Below are 18,296 nucleotides of genomic sequence, written 5' to 3' on the forward strand. Positions count from 1 at the left end.
AATTTAATTATTTTTCATAATGAAAAATAATGTTCTCAAGCTACAAATTATGGTCAATAACAACTAGGTTAAATAACTTTGACTAAAACTTCTTCAGTCTTTGTCGTGGTGCCCCTCCGACCCCTAAACGTTTCACTTGACCTCGCAGAAGTTAACTCAAGAGTCCTCCATGTTGTCACCTCCAGTGAACGGATTTTACCGTTTTCTTTCACACGATGGCACCATTTCACCCGAGCCAGACCGAACACAGACCGCCACGCCTGTAGGCGGACCCAGCACGGTCGTAGCCTGTATCGTCAAACCAGACATCGGGATACAGACAACAACAGTGACAGATCGAGACCGCATTTCTGTTTGCAAACCAGCTATGGGTGCAGTCTGATAACAGTGGATACAGTAGCGCACCGCAATATACCTCGAAGTTTTATCCTCATGAAGGAGCTCCGTCCTGGCTGAGTTTGGGAGATGGGAGTACATAACATTGCAGACCAGGTACGACGAAAAGAAAGCGCTCCGTGTTTGTGCTGTGGCGCAGTCTATTTGCTGGGGAAAGCCCTGTTCTTGTGCGCAACGTACTGCGTCTCATCCGCGGAGCAAGTAGTTTCGTTTTTAGCTTATCGGCGGTGCATCTTTATTTGAGTGCATGTCGGAAACATAATCACATAATCACCTGTGATTAGCGATGGTGTTCACATGTCAGCACGTACGATACTGCTGCTCATGTCTCGGCCCTGCTCTGGGTAGGGGCCAGCTCTGTAGCATAAAATTAGCTACAGAGGCTAGCTGACGTAACCAAGTACTTAGACAAGGGCCTGTAGGCCTCAGCCAGGGCTCCGTCTATTTTCTGGAAGCAAACAAGACTCTCATTCGGTGTCCAACCAATGCACCAAATACAACATGTAACATCACGATAGCGCATTTAACCCATTACACTGAATAGTGCGCAGAGAAAATCGCAGCGAGATGGGACATTACATGTTAGCTAACGAATCGCCGTTAACGTTGTGATGTGCAACGGTAACTTAGCAGGTATTTCTGTGTTGCAGCCTCCTCTGGTCCAGGCCATCTTCAACCGTAATGCTGAAGAAGTTCAACTATTATTGCACAAAAAGGAGGATGTCAATGCACTGGTATGTATGACGTGCTTTCAGTTGCAATGCAAACGGGCTGTTATCATGAAGCACTTGGGTCCTGTTATCTATATCCGTTAATAAACATGACTGTTTAACGTCACATTCCCCTTAATTGATTATTATACCCACAGGACCAAGAGCGCCGCACGCCACTTCATGCTGCTGCCTGTGTGGGTGACGTCCATATATTGGACCTCCTCATTGAATCAGGTGAGTGTGTGCACCACTGCTACTACATTTTGAGTCTTCTGCATTAATGAAAAGTGGTGCATTCTCAAATCTTTGTCACCACTCCAATAAACATTGCCCTCATTGTCAGCTCTCCGTGCTGTTTTTTTTTTTCTTTCTTGCTCTTTCTTCTTCTTCTTAAAATGTGTTACTTTTTGTTGTCTGCCAGGTGCCACTGTAAATGCTAAAGACCATGTATGGTTGACCCCGTTGCACAGGGCGGCTGCTTCCAGGAATGAGGTAAGCAATAAACTCATATCCAGGAGTCCAGTTATCTCTGTCAAGATGACTTCATCCTCTAATTCCATTATGTATTCACCGACCGAGATTGTAGAACTCTTTTTAGATTCATGCACCAAATATATTGTGCTGACTGAAGGAAATGCAGCAAACTGCAGATATAATATATGCTTTAAGCTCTTGTGTGATGGTTTTCCTTTCTCCCCAGAGGGCAGTGGGTCTGCTGCTGAGGCGCGGAGCGGAGGCAAATGCTCGAGACAAGTTCTGGCAGACACCGCTGCATGTGGCTACTGCCAACCGGGCCACTCGCTGCGCAGAGGCCCTGCTGACCCAGCTGAGCAACCTGAACATGGCAGATCGCACTGGCAGAACTGCCCTGCACCACGCAGCTCAGAGTGGGTTCCAGGAGGTGAGTCTTCCAGTCATTGGCTTCCTAATTTGAGAACCTATGAGTTCTTTTTTTTTTTTCCCCTTCAATTTTATTTTATTTGTCTCACAGATGGTGAAGCTGCTGCTGAACAAAGGGGCCAACCTGAGTGCCATCGATAAGAAGGAAAGACAGCCTATCCATTGTGCTGCTTACTTGGGTAAGCAAGTTTCGATTTCTTGCCAATTCGGCACACAGCACACATTTTCACTGTCACATAACAGTGAAAAGCTCCTATTGTTCATGACAAGTTTCACTCAAATGATGAGCAATAACATTGCCAAGTCCGTACGTCATTATCTATCTACAATCGCTGATTGTTGCGTCTCATACTTGGACCTCTCTGTTTGTGGCCATTATGGCTATGAATCCTTCAAAGATTTGTGTGAAAGATGATGCTGAAATGTTTTCTCCCTTTTTTTTGTGTGTGTTTCCCGTAGGTCATTCAGAGATTGTGAAGTTGCTGGTGTCCCGCAATGCAGACAAGAGCTGCAAGGATAAGCAGGGCTACACACCTCTCCATGCTGCAGCTGCAAGTGGTCACCTCGAAATTGTAAAGTACCTACTGAGGATGGGGACAGAGGTGAGCGATTTTCATATAATATATATATATATATATATATATATATATGTAAATATATTCGTTTAGCTTCCATGTTGATCATTAAAAGTCACAGCATTTAACCAATACTCTTTAATCATCTGCGGAAATTTGACACATATTTTAAGATTTCTCAGACTCCTGCCTTTCGGGCTCTTGGCTCAGTCTGACCTGGTGTTTGTGTTTTGCTGTCAGATTGATGAGCCCAACAGCTTTGGAAACACTGCGCTCCACGTGTCTTGCTACATGGGACAGGAGGCTGTGGCTACCGAGCTGGTGAACCACGGAGCTAATGTTAACCAGCCCAACAAGTGCGGCTACACCCCTCTGCACCTGGCCGCTGTCTCCACCAACGGTGCCCTCTGTCTGGAGTTGCTGGTCAACAATGGGGCAGATGTCAACCAGCAGGTATGAAATGGGTTCAATTTACTTTACCTACTGTTCCCTGTAATGTTGTGTTCAGATGTGGCACTACATTTTGTTTGGTTTTGGCCATTGTCAAAGATTTTTACACTAAATTACAAATTGGAGATGTAAAGAAAAGCGTGTTTTAGTTTGATGCTGTGGTCCAAAGTCATTAAATGAACATAAAGGAATGGATGTGGAGATAATACACAGTTTATCTCACATGTATTGAGCCGCTAGAAACGAGAACATTTCCATAGTATGTGTGAAAAAGGACTGCACGAGAAAGAAAATGTCCTGATATAAATAAATCATGTTATTAATCAGTCATCTTTTTATTGCTTACAAGACCGTATAAATGATACCGTGAGAAAGTGAGACCTGTCGCATTATAATTTATTATATTTATATTCATTTATGGCAGACGGTGTGGATGCTCCTTGTTGTCAGCTACTGCGCCCTGCAGAAACATGCTTAGAACTTGTCAAAACATGCATGCTAAGTTATGCTAAACTGTGGCTTGTTATTATCTCTGAACTGCACTCGAGATCAAATAATGTGATTTTATATTTGTTTGTTTTTTCAGAGCAAAGAAGGGAAGAGCCCCCTGCACATGGCAGCCATTCATGGACGCTTCACACGCTCTCAGATCCTCATCCAGAACGGTAACGACGAACTTGTCTGACTGATCTGTGAGAAGAAGTTTGTCCCAGTGAGCCTTGTATTCACTCCCTCTTCCCTTCTTTACGTCAGGTGGGGAAATTGATTGTGTGGATAAGTTTGGCAATACTCCTCTCCACGTTGCTGCTAAGTACGGCCACGAACTGCTGATCAGCACGCTCATGACCAACGGAGCAGACACGGCCAGGTATCAGAAACGCCTTAAGTTGTACTACAGATGGGTATCATGAGGTTGTAAAAACACGAAGAAGCATCAATGTATACATGCTGTGAAACAGTTGGTTATAAATGGGTTATATTTAATGCACCGATATCGGATATCAGGCCAATACTGACATGTTTATTTACTATTTACGTTATTTTCACCAATTTGTTGCTGCATTAAAAGTTTTACACTTAAATTGTAATTAGTGTTCATTTTATAGATATTTTTTTTAGCAAGTTACAGATGTACATTTTATTATTTTAATAAAAAATAACAATTTAGTAAAGGTCTATTTATTATTTTAAATTGTTTAAGTAAATAACGTGAAACAACGATGTAGAGCTCATTCATTAAACACCGGTATCGGATCAGTGCTCCATATCGGCCGATACCTAAAGCCCGGGTATCGGTGTCAGGACTGAAAAAGTCGTACCGGTGCATCCCTAGTTCCATTTTAACATTTCTAATATTCTGTTTGTATGTTTTTGTCATTTCCAGGCGTGGAATAAATGGAATGTTTCCCTTGCACTTAGCGGTGCTGTACGGGTTTTCAGACTGTTGTCGCAAGTTACTCTCCTCAGGTTTGTCTTTTGTTCCACGAAAAACGTGCACTCTGATTCTATTTTTGTACGCTTTGACGTTGTTGTTACCGCCATCGTGTTCCTCCATTACCCTACAGGTCAGCTGTACAGTATAGTTTCATCCATGAGTAAGGAGCACGTACTTTCGGCTGGGTTTGACATAAACACCCCTGACAACTTTGGGAGGACCTGTCTACACGCTGCTGCCTCTGGAGGGTAAGATGCAGAATCTGCTTTGTCACATTTTAAATGACCAAAACAATTTTCCGGTCGCACATGTCTAACTTCATTCCCTTTCCATGATCATCTTCCTTTACAGAAATGTTGAATGTCTGAACTTGCTCTTAAGTAGCGGTACCGACTTGAATAAGAGGGACATAATGGGAAGGTGAGTTTCTCCTCATGTGTGTTGGATGTTTTCATGCTGCCGTGAGAGTAATTGAAGTGCCAGCTGTTACACGTCTCTGGTCTGAGTGACGATTCTCTGCCCTCTCATCCTCCCTGTAGGACCCCGTTGCACTATGCGGCTGCTAATGGGAGGTACCAGTGCACTGTGACCCTGGTGAGCGCTGGCGCTGAGGTCAACGAGCCTGACCAGACAGGCTGTACTCCCCTGCACTACTCTGCCGCCTCCCAAGCCTTCAGCAGGTTGGACAGCAGGTTTTATTTTTGACTTTCTCAGCTTTTTTTCAAGCAGTTTGGTTTCATCGTAAAATTGCATCCACTTGTGAGCAACCTCAAGCTTTATTAGATATCAGTGTAACCATCTAAACAACACACAGAGGAATGTGTGGTTTTGCGATGATGTGCATGTTATACAGATATCAAGAGAGTTTGTTGAATCAAAGCATTTCTTGTTATTTTCAGAGTTGATCGGCATTTTTCTGGGAACCATCAGAATGATGAGGATGAGGCGAAGGAGTCGTACTTGTGAGTTGTTGTTTTTTTCTTGGCTTTTCCTCTCCATCGAACCATGACGCATGTGATCAAGGCTTAAGATTTAGTAAACGGACATCAAGTTTGTTTGTGGAAAAGATTTGTGCCTCAAGGAAATGATTCTCAAGGCTCGACAGTATGGGGTTGTTGGTGATGTTGGTGCTGAGACCGGCTCTGTTCTTTATCCCCTCTCTACATGTTTCGTCGTCTTCTAATAACAGCTGCTTGGAGCATCTTTTGGACAACGGCGCTGATCCATCGATGGTCAACTCAAAGGGTTACAGCGCTGTTCACTATGCAGCTTATCATGGCAACAAACAGAACCTGGAGCTGGTGAGTTTTTCTGTTTTTAATCTGAAACTTAAGCTTTAATACTCAACTGTCACACATTACATGCACTCGTACTCCTAGTCCACTCAAGCAAGTGGCACAGATCTGGTCCAGAAGACTTCGGTCAACACAATATTTTATTCTGTTGAGTGAAATATATTTCCAGTCGTGTTGTTTAGCCAAAACGATTAATTCATGGGATCGTTTTTGCAGGCTGTGCATGATGAAAACGCGTTCAGGTCTAACTTTTGATTGATAATAATATGTGTAGCATGTTTATCTATTTCCTCAGTAAATTAAATGAAATCCACTCTTGTGGTTTATTTCTCAGCTCCTGGAGATGTCCTTTAATGCACTAGGAGACATAGAGAGCAGTATTCCAGTCAGTCCTCTGCATCTTGCTGTGAGTGTTTCTCATTTAACCAACTCTGGTCGAAGCCGGTTTTAATCGACCGCTTAATGCTGACCACATGCAAAGTCGTGACCGCCCGTCTCTGCTCCCTCAGGCTGATAAGGGCCACTGGCAGGCGCTGCGTGTGCTGACGGAGACCGCAGCCTATGTGGACATGCAGGATGCCGCAGGGCGTTCTGTGCTCTACTTGGCTGCCCAGAAAGGCTACGCCCGCTGTGTGGAGGTGCTGTTGGCTCAGGGGGCCTCCTGTCTCCTCAATGACAACCGCCTCATGTGGACTCCAATTCACGTTGCAGGTATACGGCTCTCCGCTGGAAGATCTCATGACAATGTTTCTGATTGTTGCTACCCTGGATGGTCTACATTTTAAGTTACAGAGAGTAGGTTGTTTTTTAATTCTCTCCGGTGCTTTATTTTATTCCAGCTTCCAACGGTCACTCAGACTGCCTGCGCATGATGATTGACTATGGGGAGGAGGGAGATCTCACCAATGTCGCAGACAAATTCGGCCAGTGAGTTGTTTTCTATGAAAAGCACGGCTTCAGTTTTGTACATTCAGCCTTCAAAAACAGTTTAATGCCTGAAGCAAATCTGACCAATCAGCACTCGGTAAAACATGTCTTAATTGTTCCTTCTGTCCCCTTCAGGACCCCTTTGATGCTAGCTGTTCTGGGAGGTCACACTGACTGTGTCCACTTCCTGTTGGAGAAGGGTGCCCTGCCAGATGCCAAGGACAAGAGGAGCAGCACATCTTTGCACAGAGGGGTAGGTCAACAAATAGCACTACAGCAGAGCATCAGCTGCACCACAAAAACTCATACAAGACTTTGGCTGACTTTTAATTGGTTGTGAGAATTAAAGTGAAACGCTTTACATTGTGAAATGTTGACTATAATACTTGCACTTTCACCACAAAAAATAGTAGTTTAGATCACAAAGCTAAATGGGCACCTGCCTGATAGAAAAGTTAAGCTGCATCCAGCAGTGTTTCCACATTTGCCTGGTGACAAAAGAGTGAAATATCAACATAAAGGAATGATGGTTAAAACTCCTCCCTTTTTTAAAAGTCTTACTAGAACCATCTGTCAAGGAGTCATAAGGATAAAAGCAACAAAGCCCAAGGGGGGTTAGGGTTAGGTGGCCAGTTTCCTGGACAGGTATTTATCGTAGTCATGGATTAAAAACCTTTTTTTAAATGAGATGTCTATAAATAACATTCAAATGCAGACCTCAGAATAAGAGCTCCCTGTCAACTAAAGTAGCTTAAATCTAATTCATGCTGCTGTGATCAGTAGGTAGAATACCTAAGAGCGAAATGTGAGCAGGAAATGATGTCTATCTATAACGTAAAGATGTTATAATTGTTATTTTTCTCAGTCCAAGTTGTTTGTATCAATGGAGATTGTCTGGTCTTTGTTCAGGCGGTGTTGGGCCACGATGACTGTGTGACAGCCCTGCTGGAGCACAAAGCATCTGCACTGTGTCGGGACGTTCAGGGTAGGACACCGCTGCACTACGCTGCAGCCAGAGGCCATACGGAGATCCTGGCCAGTCTGGTGCAGGCCGCCGTGGCCACAGACCAACAAGATAAACTGCTGGACAACAAACAATACACCCCATTGCACTGGGCTGCTTACAAAGGTTTGCTTCGTTTGAACGACTGGAAATGGCTAATCCCTAAATGTTGCAATACATCAGTGTTCACATCTGTTGTCCATAATGCTGAGTGTGTTTGTTCTTAGGGCATGAAGACTGTTTGGAGGTTTTACTTGAATTTAAAACATTTGTCCATGAAGAGGGAAACCCTTTCACCCCCCTGCACTGTGCTCTGTGAGTATTCAGTTGGCATGTGCTTTTGCACGCATGTCTTACTGTGTCGAAACTAATTCCTCCAAAAGAAGCAACACAATGAGTAGGTTTGGATGAAATCATTGCATTGACGCTCCGGTCTTGCTTGTAGGATGAATGGCCACAGCGGTGCTGCAGAGAGGCTGCTGGAGTCTGCTGGGGTCCACATGATTAACACCAGAGATTCCAAAGGAAGGTGAGAATGCAGAAAAAATACTTATTTTTATATCTTTCTTTGTTATAAAGCAGGTCTAAGTACTATATAAATACTGTGAAAGTATTAACGCTCCATGCGTGGAGAATTACACACAGCCCGTATTCAGAGACTGAGCCTTTAAACGAGTCATCAGGATTTCTGTATGGTAAAATAACTACACAATGAGTAGACCATTTCAGTTTTAAACGTAAACATTGTAAATACCAAGACCTCCTCCTTCTGTCTTATCACATAATTGGTCGTGCAGGCCTAGTGTGTTGTACTGCCACAGCCCCTGAAGCCGTAACACTGATCAGACGGTAATGTTTTGGACTGTCTCTGTCTGCGCCTGTAGAACCCCTCTGCATGCTGCTGCATTTGCTGAGGATGTCGCGGGACTTCAGCTGGTACTCCGCCATGGGACCGAGATCAACGCAGTGGACGACAGTGGATGCTCTGCTCTGATGGTAGCTGCTGACAAGGGACACAGTGGCACCGTGGGTAAGTCTTTGACCCGTTGTTCTTGTGGGGTTCTTAAACTAGTTGTTTCCTTAAGAATAGCTGATTGTCACACTCGGGACATCTGTAGAAGCAGGAAATAAATATCTGTGTGTCTTGATGTCTCCCAGCCATCCTTCTTCACCGGGCCAAGGCTGACCTGACGTTGCTGGATGAGAACAACAACACTGCCCTGCACCTGGCCTGCAGCAAGGTAGGCAAAGCTCCACTGTGTTGTGCTGAGTATTAACACCAAGTCGTATGTAGACGTATGCCCATGCAGTTCTTTTCACTTTTCTTTTCGTTTTGTCCCTCAGGCCCATGAGATGTGTGCTCTGCTGATTCTGGGGGAAATCCACAGTCCCACACTCATAAATGCCACCAACAGCGCTCTGCAGATGTGAGAAAGCTAGCAATACTTTTAATCTATCAACAAAAGAGGGGACAAAGATCATGTAGTCTATTGGGATTTTCTGTAAATTTTTGTGAGCCTACATTTCTACAAAAGCCCTATTAAGCAATTAGCCTTGATAAACTTTGCAGGCCATGTTTGTCCTCTGTTTCAATCTGGCCACTACTCTGAGGCTGGAACGTTTAACTTTGATCTACTCTGAATGAGTACGCACATTGGGAGATTAAGGTGTCAAGTATTAGTCTATTATTGGGGTCACATGGCTCCCAGCCACGATCTCTTTCTATTTATCAATGGGGAAATCCCATTGGCTTCAATGAAAATCCCATTGACTTCAATGGAAAATCCCATTTGCTTTAATGAAACATCCTGGTTTAAATTCCACACTTAAACCTTTAAAGCAGCAATGTAAATGTATTTCCTTCAACTATGATGACTGATGAAGACAATATATCTAATTCCTACAGTTTGAGGTGTTCTTAACATGTTCTAATGTTAAAATTGCAGACTGAATAGTAGATGTGCCAGCTGTGTCTCACACTCTTTCCCACACTCTGTTCCAGGCCCCTCCATCTTGCAGCACGTAATGGCCTGGCTACGGTGGTGCAGGCACTGCTGAGTAGGGGAGCCACTGTGCTGGCTGTGGATGAGGAAGGTGAGGCCTCTCGACGCTTGGTTAGCCATTAGAGCTCATCCAGTGTGATTTAGATGTAGTGTTACATTGAAGTGAGTTGGAGTCTTACTCTGTTTATAGTGATTTAGCTTGTAAACTATAAATCATCAAAGCTGTTCTGACCGTTTTCCACAGCACACCACAGTGTCAGATTGGACTTGGGGTCCAGATATCTGTAGCTGAAGTTGGTGTGGGCAGAGAGGGGTCAAACAAAGCCTTGATGCAAAGAATTTGCATCGATGATTTTTAGTACTCGACTTTCTCGAGGAATCGGTTCAGGTTTAATGTGAATGTGTTATCTGTCAATCAGGCCATACCCCGGCCCTGGCCTGTGCTCCCAACAAGGACGTGGCTGACTGCCTGGCTCTGATCCTCTCTACCATGAAGCCTTTCCCCCAGCGGGACCCTTCCTCCTGCTCCTGCCCTTCTCCCACCGTCTCCCCCTCCACGGGTCTCAACTTGCTGAAGCACTGCGGCATCACCGCCGCCTGCGCCCCCTTGCCCAGCAACGGCCTCCACAACGGCTACGTCAAAGACCGTCACGGTGCACCGGTTGGCCTGGACGGGTGTCTGTCTGAGTGAGGTCTCGTGGCCCCCCTCAGTCAGCTGCTATCACCATCATCACCACCAAGGGGGGGGGGGGGGACGGGGACTCCCTTTAACATGGCCCAGAGGACCAGGAGAGCACCCACCCACATGTCTGTTCTCTATGTATGTGTGTGTTTGTGTGTGTGCGTGAGTGTTTGTTCTTCTCTTGAGGTGCAGTCAAACCTAATATGCAATTAGATCCCATTCCTCCATCTCCTGGTAGTGCTTAATATGTAGAGGCGGATTGCTCTACAAGGTCACTCAGATGAAGTGTGGCGTCCGAAACCGACACTAGCAATCTGGCCATCTCTAAACCATTTAACCCTTTAAAACCATGTCGACATAATGATATAACCGACATCTAAGCGCATAGAAATCTCTGCATCCTCACCCGTCTTTCTCTTCATATCACTCAATATAAAAGTCATATCATGTTTAAAATCAGTCGTGGTGACCTTGTAGAGGAACATACAGCCTTCCCAAAAGAATGATCAAAGAGTTTCTTTGTTTGTTTGTTTTTTTTTAAATTATATTTTCTTTCTTTTTAATTGTCCGTTAGCCTAGAGTTTTTATGAAGGAACCACACAAGGGAAAAATAGAACTTTTGCTTCAGAGTGCAATGCTTGTGTACTCCAGTACAATCCGAAAATTTTGGAAAAGGGTCACAAAGATGTTAATTCCATAGTGTACTTTAAATGTACGGCCTAGAATTGTTTGGCATTTTAAGATCATTTGGTAATGCTGCTGAATACGTTGGCATGTCTCCTTCCAAAGGAGAGCGATGTTCGGGTCGGCGTTTGTAACATTGATTTGTTCTTAATGCTGACTTCATGTTTTAAAGATGCTAAATAAGTGTTCGTTAAGCTAGAATGTTTCTAAGCATATAACTTATGACCAAAGTTGATCAACACTATTATGGCTATAAATTATTTATTTGAGATGAACTGTACTGTATAGAGAAAGACAATAGATCTCGATATACCTCGTCAACTCGTTTAGCAGCTGCTTCATCTTCACCCGGGGGTCCGTTGGCCTGACGTTCTCTCTTTGTAGGACTGGAGAACTACTGTAGGATAGTGACTGACTGAGGCCTTGTTTATTTCTAGACGAAGGCTTTTACTAGTAATATCTGCCAACAACACCTCATCAAAGCATCATATATCTGAGCACATAAATGAACAAGCCATTTCAAGTCATTTCCCATCTATTTAACAGTGTTTTTTTTTTGGAAACTATTTCCAAATTCAAAAGGCCTAATTATCGAAAGAGAGCAATCGGTTTTTGGTTTTTAGGCACTCGTGACGTTTTTTTTTTGTTCTTTGTGTTCTCTGAAGTTGAACCGGCCGTCAGCTTTGTGGTTTTAACAAACTCACACTAAAAGAGTATTTCTTGGAGCTGGTGAACTCGTCTTAAACATCTAATAGCTTATCTCTCAACTTCTCGGTGGTCGTCTCTGATCAATTTGAACAGGTAAAGAGTAATGTCTGCTATTTTTATTGGGCAGTTTTCAAGCAATATTTTCTTTTGGCCTTTTTTTTTTTTTTTTTTGAACGTTTTTGAATAGACAATCACTGTCACAAGGGCTTTCGTTTCCCTGGAATGTGTTTTGATTTTTTTTCCGTTTTTATTATTTCATGAAAAAATTACCTAAAGACTAAACGAATGGCTCTGTGTGTGCCGGGCATTTTACTGTCAGTGTCAACACAAATGCACTGGATTGCCTTTATGGCATCTCATGAAATGCCTTTTGACCCATGCCTTCTGTAACACATCATTTCAGTTGGATTGCATAATGGCAGAATAAGATGAGCCCTGAGACTGATTCTCTTTCCACCCATTTGAGAGCAACAGCATTGAACCACAGTTGCACCCATAGTATCTTGTGGAGGGGGGGGGGGATTGCCGGGCATATCTTTATATGTCCCGGCATTATCAATGACCAGGAAGTTGATATCCCTTGTAGAGGCAGATAGGGCTAAGAGGAAAATGAGGGGGATCTTTGCTTCGGCCAATACCTGTTGTTTAGATTTCAGGAATAGCAGAAATCCAAATATGTGCTTTTTTTGGTGTTCATATTGTTGTCTCCTCATCCCATTTCTGGTACTAAAGATGATTGTATCGGACCACTAGAGCTGTTTGTGACTTTTAGATGTTATATCTATGCTATTTTGTCTGTTTTTATTTTATGTTTTAATTTTTTTTTTTTTTAGACCATCTGCTGGTGGTTAAATTACACTGAGTCGGATTGTTTTCCTCGGTGTGATGACTTCATATCCGCTGGTAATGAAGTGGCACAATTGCACACATTAGTTGACTGGATGAGCGATGAGGACCTAGACTGGGAGATGTCGTTAAATACCCCTGCGAAAAATCTTGAATTTTACATAATTGACAGAAACTGACGAAGTCCATTTCAGAGCAGTGATTTCTCGGTCGGTGTCATAGTTTCATAAGTTTGCATTTCAATTGACCTCCATAACTGACTGAAATGAAATGGAGCTACTGTAGTTGATGATCCCCAGCCTTTTGTTCTCTTGATCAGTTTATAATTTACATGAGAAAAGTTCTATTATGATTATTAACATTCGGGAAAGGTACAAAACGTTTTGTAATCTCAGGATCTGTGCTGAAATAGCAGCTGGCAGAATTTATTAATCCAATCAGATCTCAGCAGGATGATTATGTCTACATTATTATTATTATTATTATTATTTTTTGATGGGATGTTCCATAATTTAATTCCTTTTTAACCGTAATCCCACAGCACTTAATTAGATAGTCAAGCACGCACTTTAGTACGTTCAGGTTCAAAGTGTGCAAAATGGAGCAGATGTAATGTATGTACTTGTGTTTACATGCATGTGTGTTGCTGCTGAATACAGGAAGATAGGGTGACGAGAGACAAGCAAAGGCTGCAACGAAATTGTACTCTAATAATGCATTATTTAAAAAAAAAAAAAAAAAAAGTGTCTCCCAAGTACTTTCGGGACAGTGTCCACAGCCCACTGACTTTATTTTGTGTTATCTATTGCTGGGCAACCAGCCCAAAAAAGTGACGAGGTTACATGACCCAGCCTACTGTTAATACTACAGACTCTAGCCTCTGTCACTTAAAGTCAGTCCAGAGATTCAACAGACACCTCAGGCAGGCTCCTCAAACACTCTACATACTCTCTCTGCCGTCGGTCGGTGCTGTCAGACCGCTGATTATTTTTCCTCTTGTGATGTCCTGATCTGACCAGTAAATGGAGCCATTGCCCCTACAACTATATACAAGTTGTAACTGAATCCTTTTGTTGTATCACAGTATTCTTATACATGCTTTTTTTTTTTATTATTTTATTTATGTGTACCAGTGATAATTGAGTGATTGTGCATGGAGCTAGATCACAATTTTGATATAGTAACAATTTAAGCGAGTGGAGCATATACAATATATCTGGTGTCCGAAACAGAAAAGCAATGAAAGGTCCAATTGTAGCAATAGAGTGTGTGTGTGTGTGCGTGTGCGCGTATGTGTGTGTGTGCGTGTGTGTGTAATCGTGTGCAGCACAAACATTGCACTGCCATCCATTTAGGCCAATTCAGTAAATCATAGCATAAATGCCAGTGGAAGATTTAAATGCGGGTTAATGTTATAATCTTTGGTCACAAATACGGCCTAATTGCCAAAATGTGTCGAGAGGCGAACGCCTCTTCGTAAAGCAGCAATGGATTTATGCATTTGTTCAAGCAGTTTACAGTCTGACCATCAAATCTGAGCCATGAATTTTTCTAACTGAAATGAATGTAGGGTCAGTTTAGAGCAGGACAATTTGCTTTCTCCTGACTTTAAACTGTTGCTCTTCATTTGTCTTGTGTAGATATGATTATACAGGTAGCATGTAATAACCTAATTCTCCACATATTATACAGTATGTATTGTAGTCTTCCTGCATTGAGGGTCTGGATAGGGGTTATTTTTTTGTGGCATTGTTTGTAAAATCGGCCTGCTGTTGTGTAATATCACTCTTCTTTCTCTATATGTATGTATGTGTATATATATATATATATATATATATATATACACATACACATACACATATATGTATATTTGTGTGGACTGTAGCCTACAAGGTAAACGGAAGACGAGAGTTCAGATGAATTTAACATTCATGTTCATCCATTCCATTGAGATTGCCTTAGAGTAAAACAAGAGGGACAACAAGGTCTACAGTAGATATGATCACACATACTCGTTAATAGCCTATATTTGACAAAAATGCACCTAAGCTACACCCATTTAGTGCCATAGAAACCTTTATTTGCCTTTAGACAGAAATCATTATTACTTGGTAACTAATTCAGAAGTAGGCCGGATTATTACAGTTTTGTGTTTGGAGCTGCATGTCTTTTCACCAATTATATTAGTCAAAGGAAAAACTAGGTATGTGCATGGGATACTAGTGCTTAAGTGCAAGTATTCTGTTAAAATTTGGTGTTGGTTGAAGTCTATTGTATAATTGGACATTTCTGAAGAATATAGTTAGTCCCTTTGGTAGTGGCAAAGCAATCCCTTGGTTGTGCGTTTTGTTTAACAAGAAGGTTTATAGTGTGTGTGTGTGTGTGTGTGTGTGTGTGTGTGTGTGTGTGTGTGTGTGTGTGTGTGTGTGTGTGTGTGTGTGTGTGTGTGTGTGTGTGTGTGTTTTACCTGGAGAAAAAAAATGATGTCCAAAAAAAAAAGCATGGTATATACAGTATAGAATTGATTTGCCTCAATGGATGTCTCGGTTCTTACTTGAAGTAAATGGCAAATTTCAATTCAACTCTCTGATCCACTGTTGAGCCTTTTGCCTTAAAAGCTGAAAAAGGAAAATGATACCTGGCAGTACCCGATGAGTTGCGTCACCCGTAGAGTTATGCTGCTTGGTTGGATTGCTTAAAATGATTGGCAAATTTTGGTCTTGCAGACAAGTTTGGGTGTCGAGAAGCACACAAGTCAATTGAGGTAGCACATAGCTCAAGGTTGCCGTGGTGCAGAGATTGTCGTGGGAGGTTAGGATATCGCCATATTTGCCACTGTGAATGAACGAATTCAGAATTCACTCGTAAACAATCAACTTTGGCTTCTCCGTCATCCAGAGCCAAATGACCCTGGAGATAAAAGTGGTGTACCTCAAACAGAAGAGTCTGACGGAAAGGAAATTCTTATGAAATATGCTTGTACAGCTTTGCTAACAAAGAGTTAAAATCTTGTGGTCTATCTTGTTGTGTGGGTAGCGTAATTCTGCTTAAACCAGCCTAAAATCAGAGATGTATATCGACGCGGAAGTGTTAGATTAGTGTTGGCAGATGTCTCATGTTTCCTACCTTACAAAGGGGCAGCCAACTGCACCTTGTACTTTTTATTGGACCTGCAGTTTTACCTCATCAGTGATCTTTTGTGTGACGACGCTGACATTTATCCTCTGTGATTTCTTCTCGTTTCTCCTGATGCCAGTCGTGTAGATTTCTCTCTTGTCGTTTGTGTGTGAGAGACTTTTCAATATATGCATGTCAAACCTAAACGTTCACAAACATAACCCTTTTTAGAACAGGAAAGCAGTTTCAAACACGTTCTCTTCATTACAACCAACAGACGCGTCTGTTATCTGGTGCAAGTCATAAAGGGTAAAAGGGTTCAGTCTAATTTAAGGCGGGGAATGAAGGTAGCTATGAAACTTTACCTCTGAAAGTCAAAACAATACAATTTGACTGTATGACTAATGCTAGTTTGACCGCCTTCCCTGCTTGAACAGTTGGTTATTAATCCCCCCCCCCCCCACCAATAGGACCTGTGTAATATCGAGCACAGTGGTGGCATGGTGCCTTTTATTTGTTACTACCGAAAGGTACGGTCTTCCATTTGTATTTCCCAGAAGCCTTATAACGGGGGAAAAAAAGAAATTACACTGAAAGTACACGACATGACTCATTTTCCCTCTGAGCATGATTATTTCAACCCAATGTGATCTGAAAAAAAACTGCCTAAATAGCTTCTTTTATTAGTCTGGATGTCATGATGCATTTCCAGTGACTGAGTGCTCCCTTTGGGTGGCAGAATAAATTGCACAGTACTGTTGCGATTTCAGGCACATCAAACATTGAATGGATGGGGATCAGTTGTACGAAAGCACAAATCCAAAGAAGGCACCTCGGGGCTCGGTTGGCTCCCCCAACACCAAGGAAAGGAGCCTTTAGACCAAATTTAGGCAAAGATGAGAGGAGGAAACATTGGACTCCTCTTGAGTGCAGAGAACATTGAGTTTTGATTGTCAGTAACACATTAACTGTAGAAAGACCATTGTCTGGGAATTTCAGAGCTTCGTTCTGATTGTTTCTTCTCCACTTCTTTGGTATTCATCGACGATTAGTAACTTCACAATACGAACCAAAATTGTGAGACGACGCGGTAACGGCATTCAAGATCAAGTTAAGGCAAACTGTTTGTTGTGACTGTGTTGCAAATTGATTGTAGAGATTGTTTTGTGTTATTTTTAGGGTAGACTGACGACAAGTAGGGTTGCAGTAGTAGCTGTGTGCGGTGTTAATAACAGTGTGATCATACTATAGACGTGACGTAACATTTGTTGTCTTACCACGACATTAAGGCATGAATCCTCTTCTCTCAATCTGACCTCGTTTTGAAATAGACAAAAGATAAAAAAGTGCAATAACCTTTTGTTTATTATTGCTTCCTCAGTTGAAAAAAAAAAAAAACATATTATTTAATATGCCCTTTTTTGTTAACACCAAAAGTCACTCATCTGTAGCAAATGAAGGATTTCAAGTCGTCCTTTTGTTTGTGTTCAGAGTGGTGGCGTTTGACAGTGTGAGTGTTTGATATTTCATTCTTAAAACTGTGATATCCGACTTTAACAGCTGCCTGCTCAGAGGAAGAACCGTGCACAAGTTGACTGATAGATTTTGAGTAGGTGCATATTTTTTATTTTTACTGATGGACTCTGATGGTATTCTAGTTTGGACTTCTGGTTTATAGCCGGTAGACATTTTCATTTGCATGTGTAGATGTGTATATGCATCCTCTTCCTCTTTGAATGAAATGTTTTCTCAAAATATATTCAGACCTGCTGTCAGTGATGTCTGCGGATAAAAGGAAATATGAAATGCCTTATATTTGTTTTCAATGTAAAGCATTAAGGGTTCTTACGTGTCCCTCCCTTTTCAGCGTGTAGCCTAAAGCTTGTACAGTTAAGAAACTCATGAGATTTATATCTTCTGTACAGCCTGTGTGTTTTCAGAATTTGTTACTTGGAGGTCCTGTGATTGTGGTTTTAGAAAAACATTCCCCTTTGAAAGTGCCGTTTGTTTTCACCAGCAGAGGATGTGTCTTTGGGGGAGGGGAGGGGAGGGGGGGGGGATTTAATGAACACAAAAGGAAAACAAATGTACAGAAAACTTCCCCGTGTTTACTCTTGAACCTGAACTGAATGACACACAGTATTCGCGCAGGTGAAATAAGGCAGCCATCGTTTGATGGAGCACCTTTATAGACTTCTGTGAGTCCACGATGGAGGTAGTCTCACAGCGAGCTTGATTACTCTAAAGCAGAGCCATATCAGAGAATTTGCCCATTAGGAGCCCCTTTGAATGTGCTATTAGGAATAGCCTACTGAATAGGAAAGGATGTAATACTGCATGTTCTGTGACATTTTGGTAGCGCCTAGTCCCTTTTTTCATGTTTTTATGTTTAGTCCGCTTCACTGTAGATGTTGCCTATTCATTGCAACTCACAAGCTATTAACAATCCATTCACAGCTGGACTTAAAGCAGGCACTGATCTGCTGCTGAGGCAGCCTTATTTCACTGCAATTAAAAAGATGACGGATAAAGGGTTGCCTGTTTGCTTTGAGTGGCTTATCT

The 18,296-nt window shown here is 42.3% G+C and overlaps 1 protein-coding gene across 1 annotated transcript; it reads left to right on the forward strand.

Annotated features, from left to right (window-relative positions):
- The first annotated feature begins 370 nt into the window (after positions 1-370).
- Positions 371-17,757, forward strand: ankrd52a (ankyrin repeat domain 52a). Its single transcript, XM_079170522.1, has 28 exons — positions 371-492; positions 1,047-1,130; positions 1,265-1,343; positions 1,531-1,601; positions 1,810-2,010; positions 2,101-2,188; positions 2,469-2,611; positions 2,825-3,037; positions 3,621-3,699; positions 3,788-3,902; positions 4,419-4,501; positions 4,600-4,717; positions 4,821-4,889; positions 5,009-5,149; positions 5,369-5,431; positions 5,659-5,770; positions 6,099-6,170; positions 6,274-6,475; positions 6,604-6,691; positions 6,827-6,944; positions 7,601-7,820; positions 7,922-8,009; positions 8,140-8,223; positions 8,579-8,724; positions 8,853-8,935; positions 9,039-9,121; positions 9,697-9,788; positions 10,117-17,757. Exons 1-28 carry the CDS (start codon positions 466-468, stop codon positions 10,386-10,388), a joined length of 3,234 nt encoding a protein of 1,077 aa, XP_079026648.1. The 5' UTR covers positions 371-465; the 3' UTR covers positions 10,389-17,757.
- Positions 17,758-18,296: the final 539 nt, after the last annotated feature.

The sequence above is a fragment of the Pholis gunnellus genome (genome assembly GCF_910591455.1).
Source record: "Pholis gunnellus genome assembly, chromosome: 2".
NCBI lineage: Eukaryota > Metazoa > Chordata > Actinopteri > Perciformes > Pholidae > Pholis > Pholis gunnellus.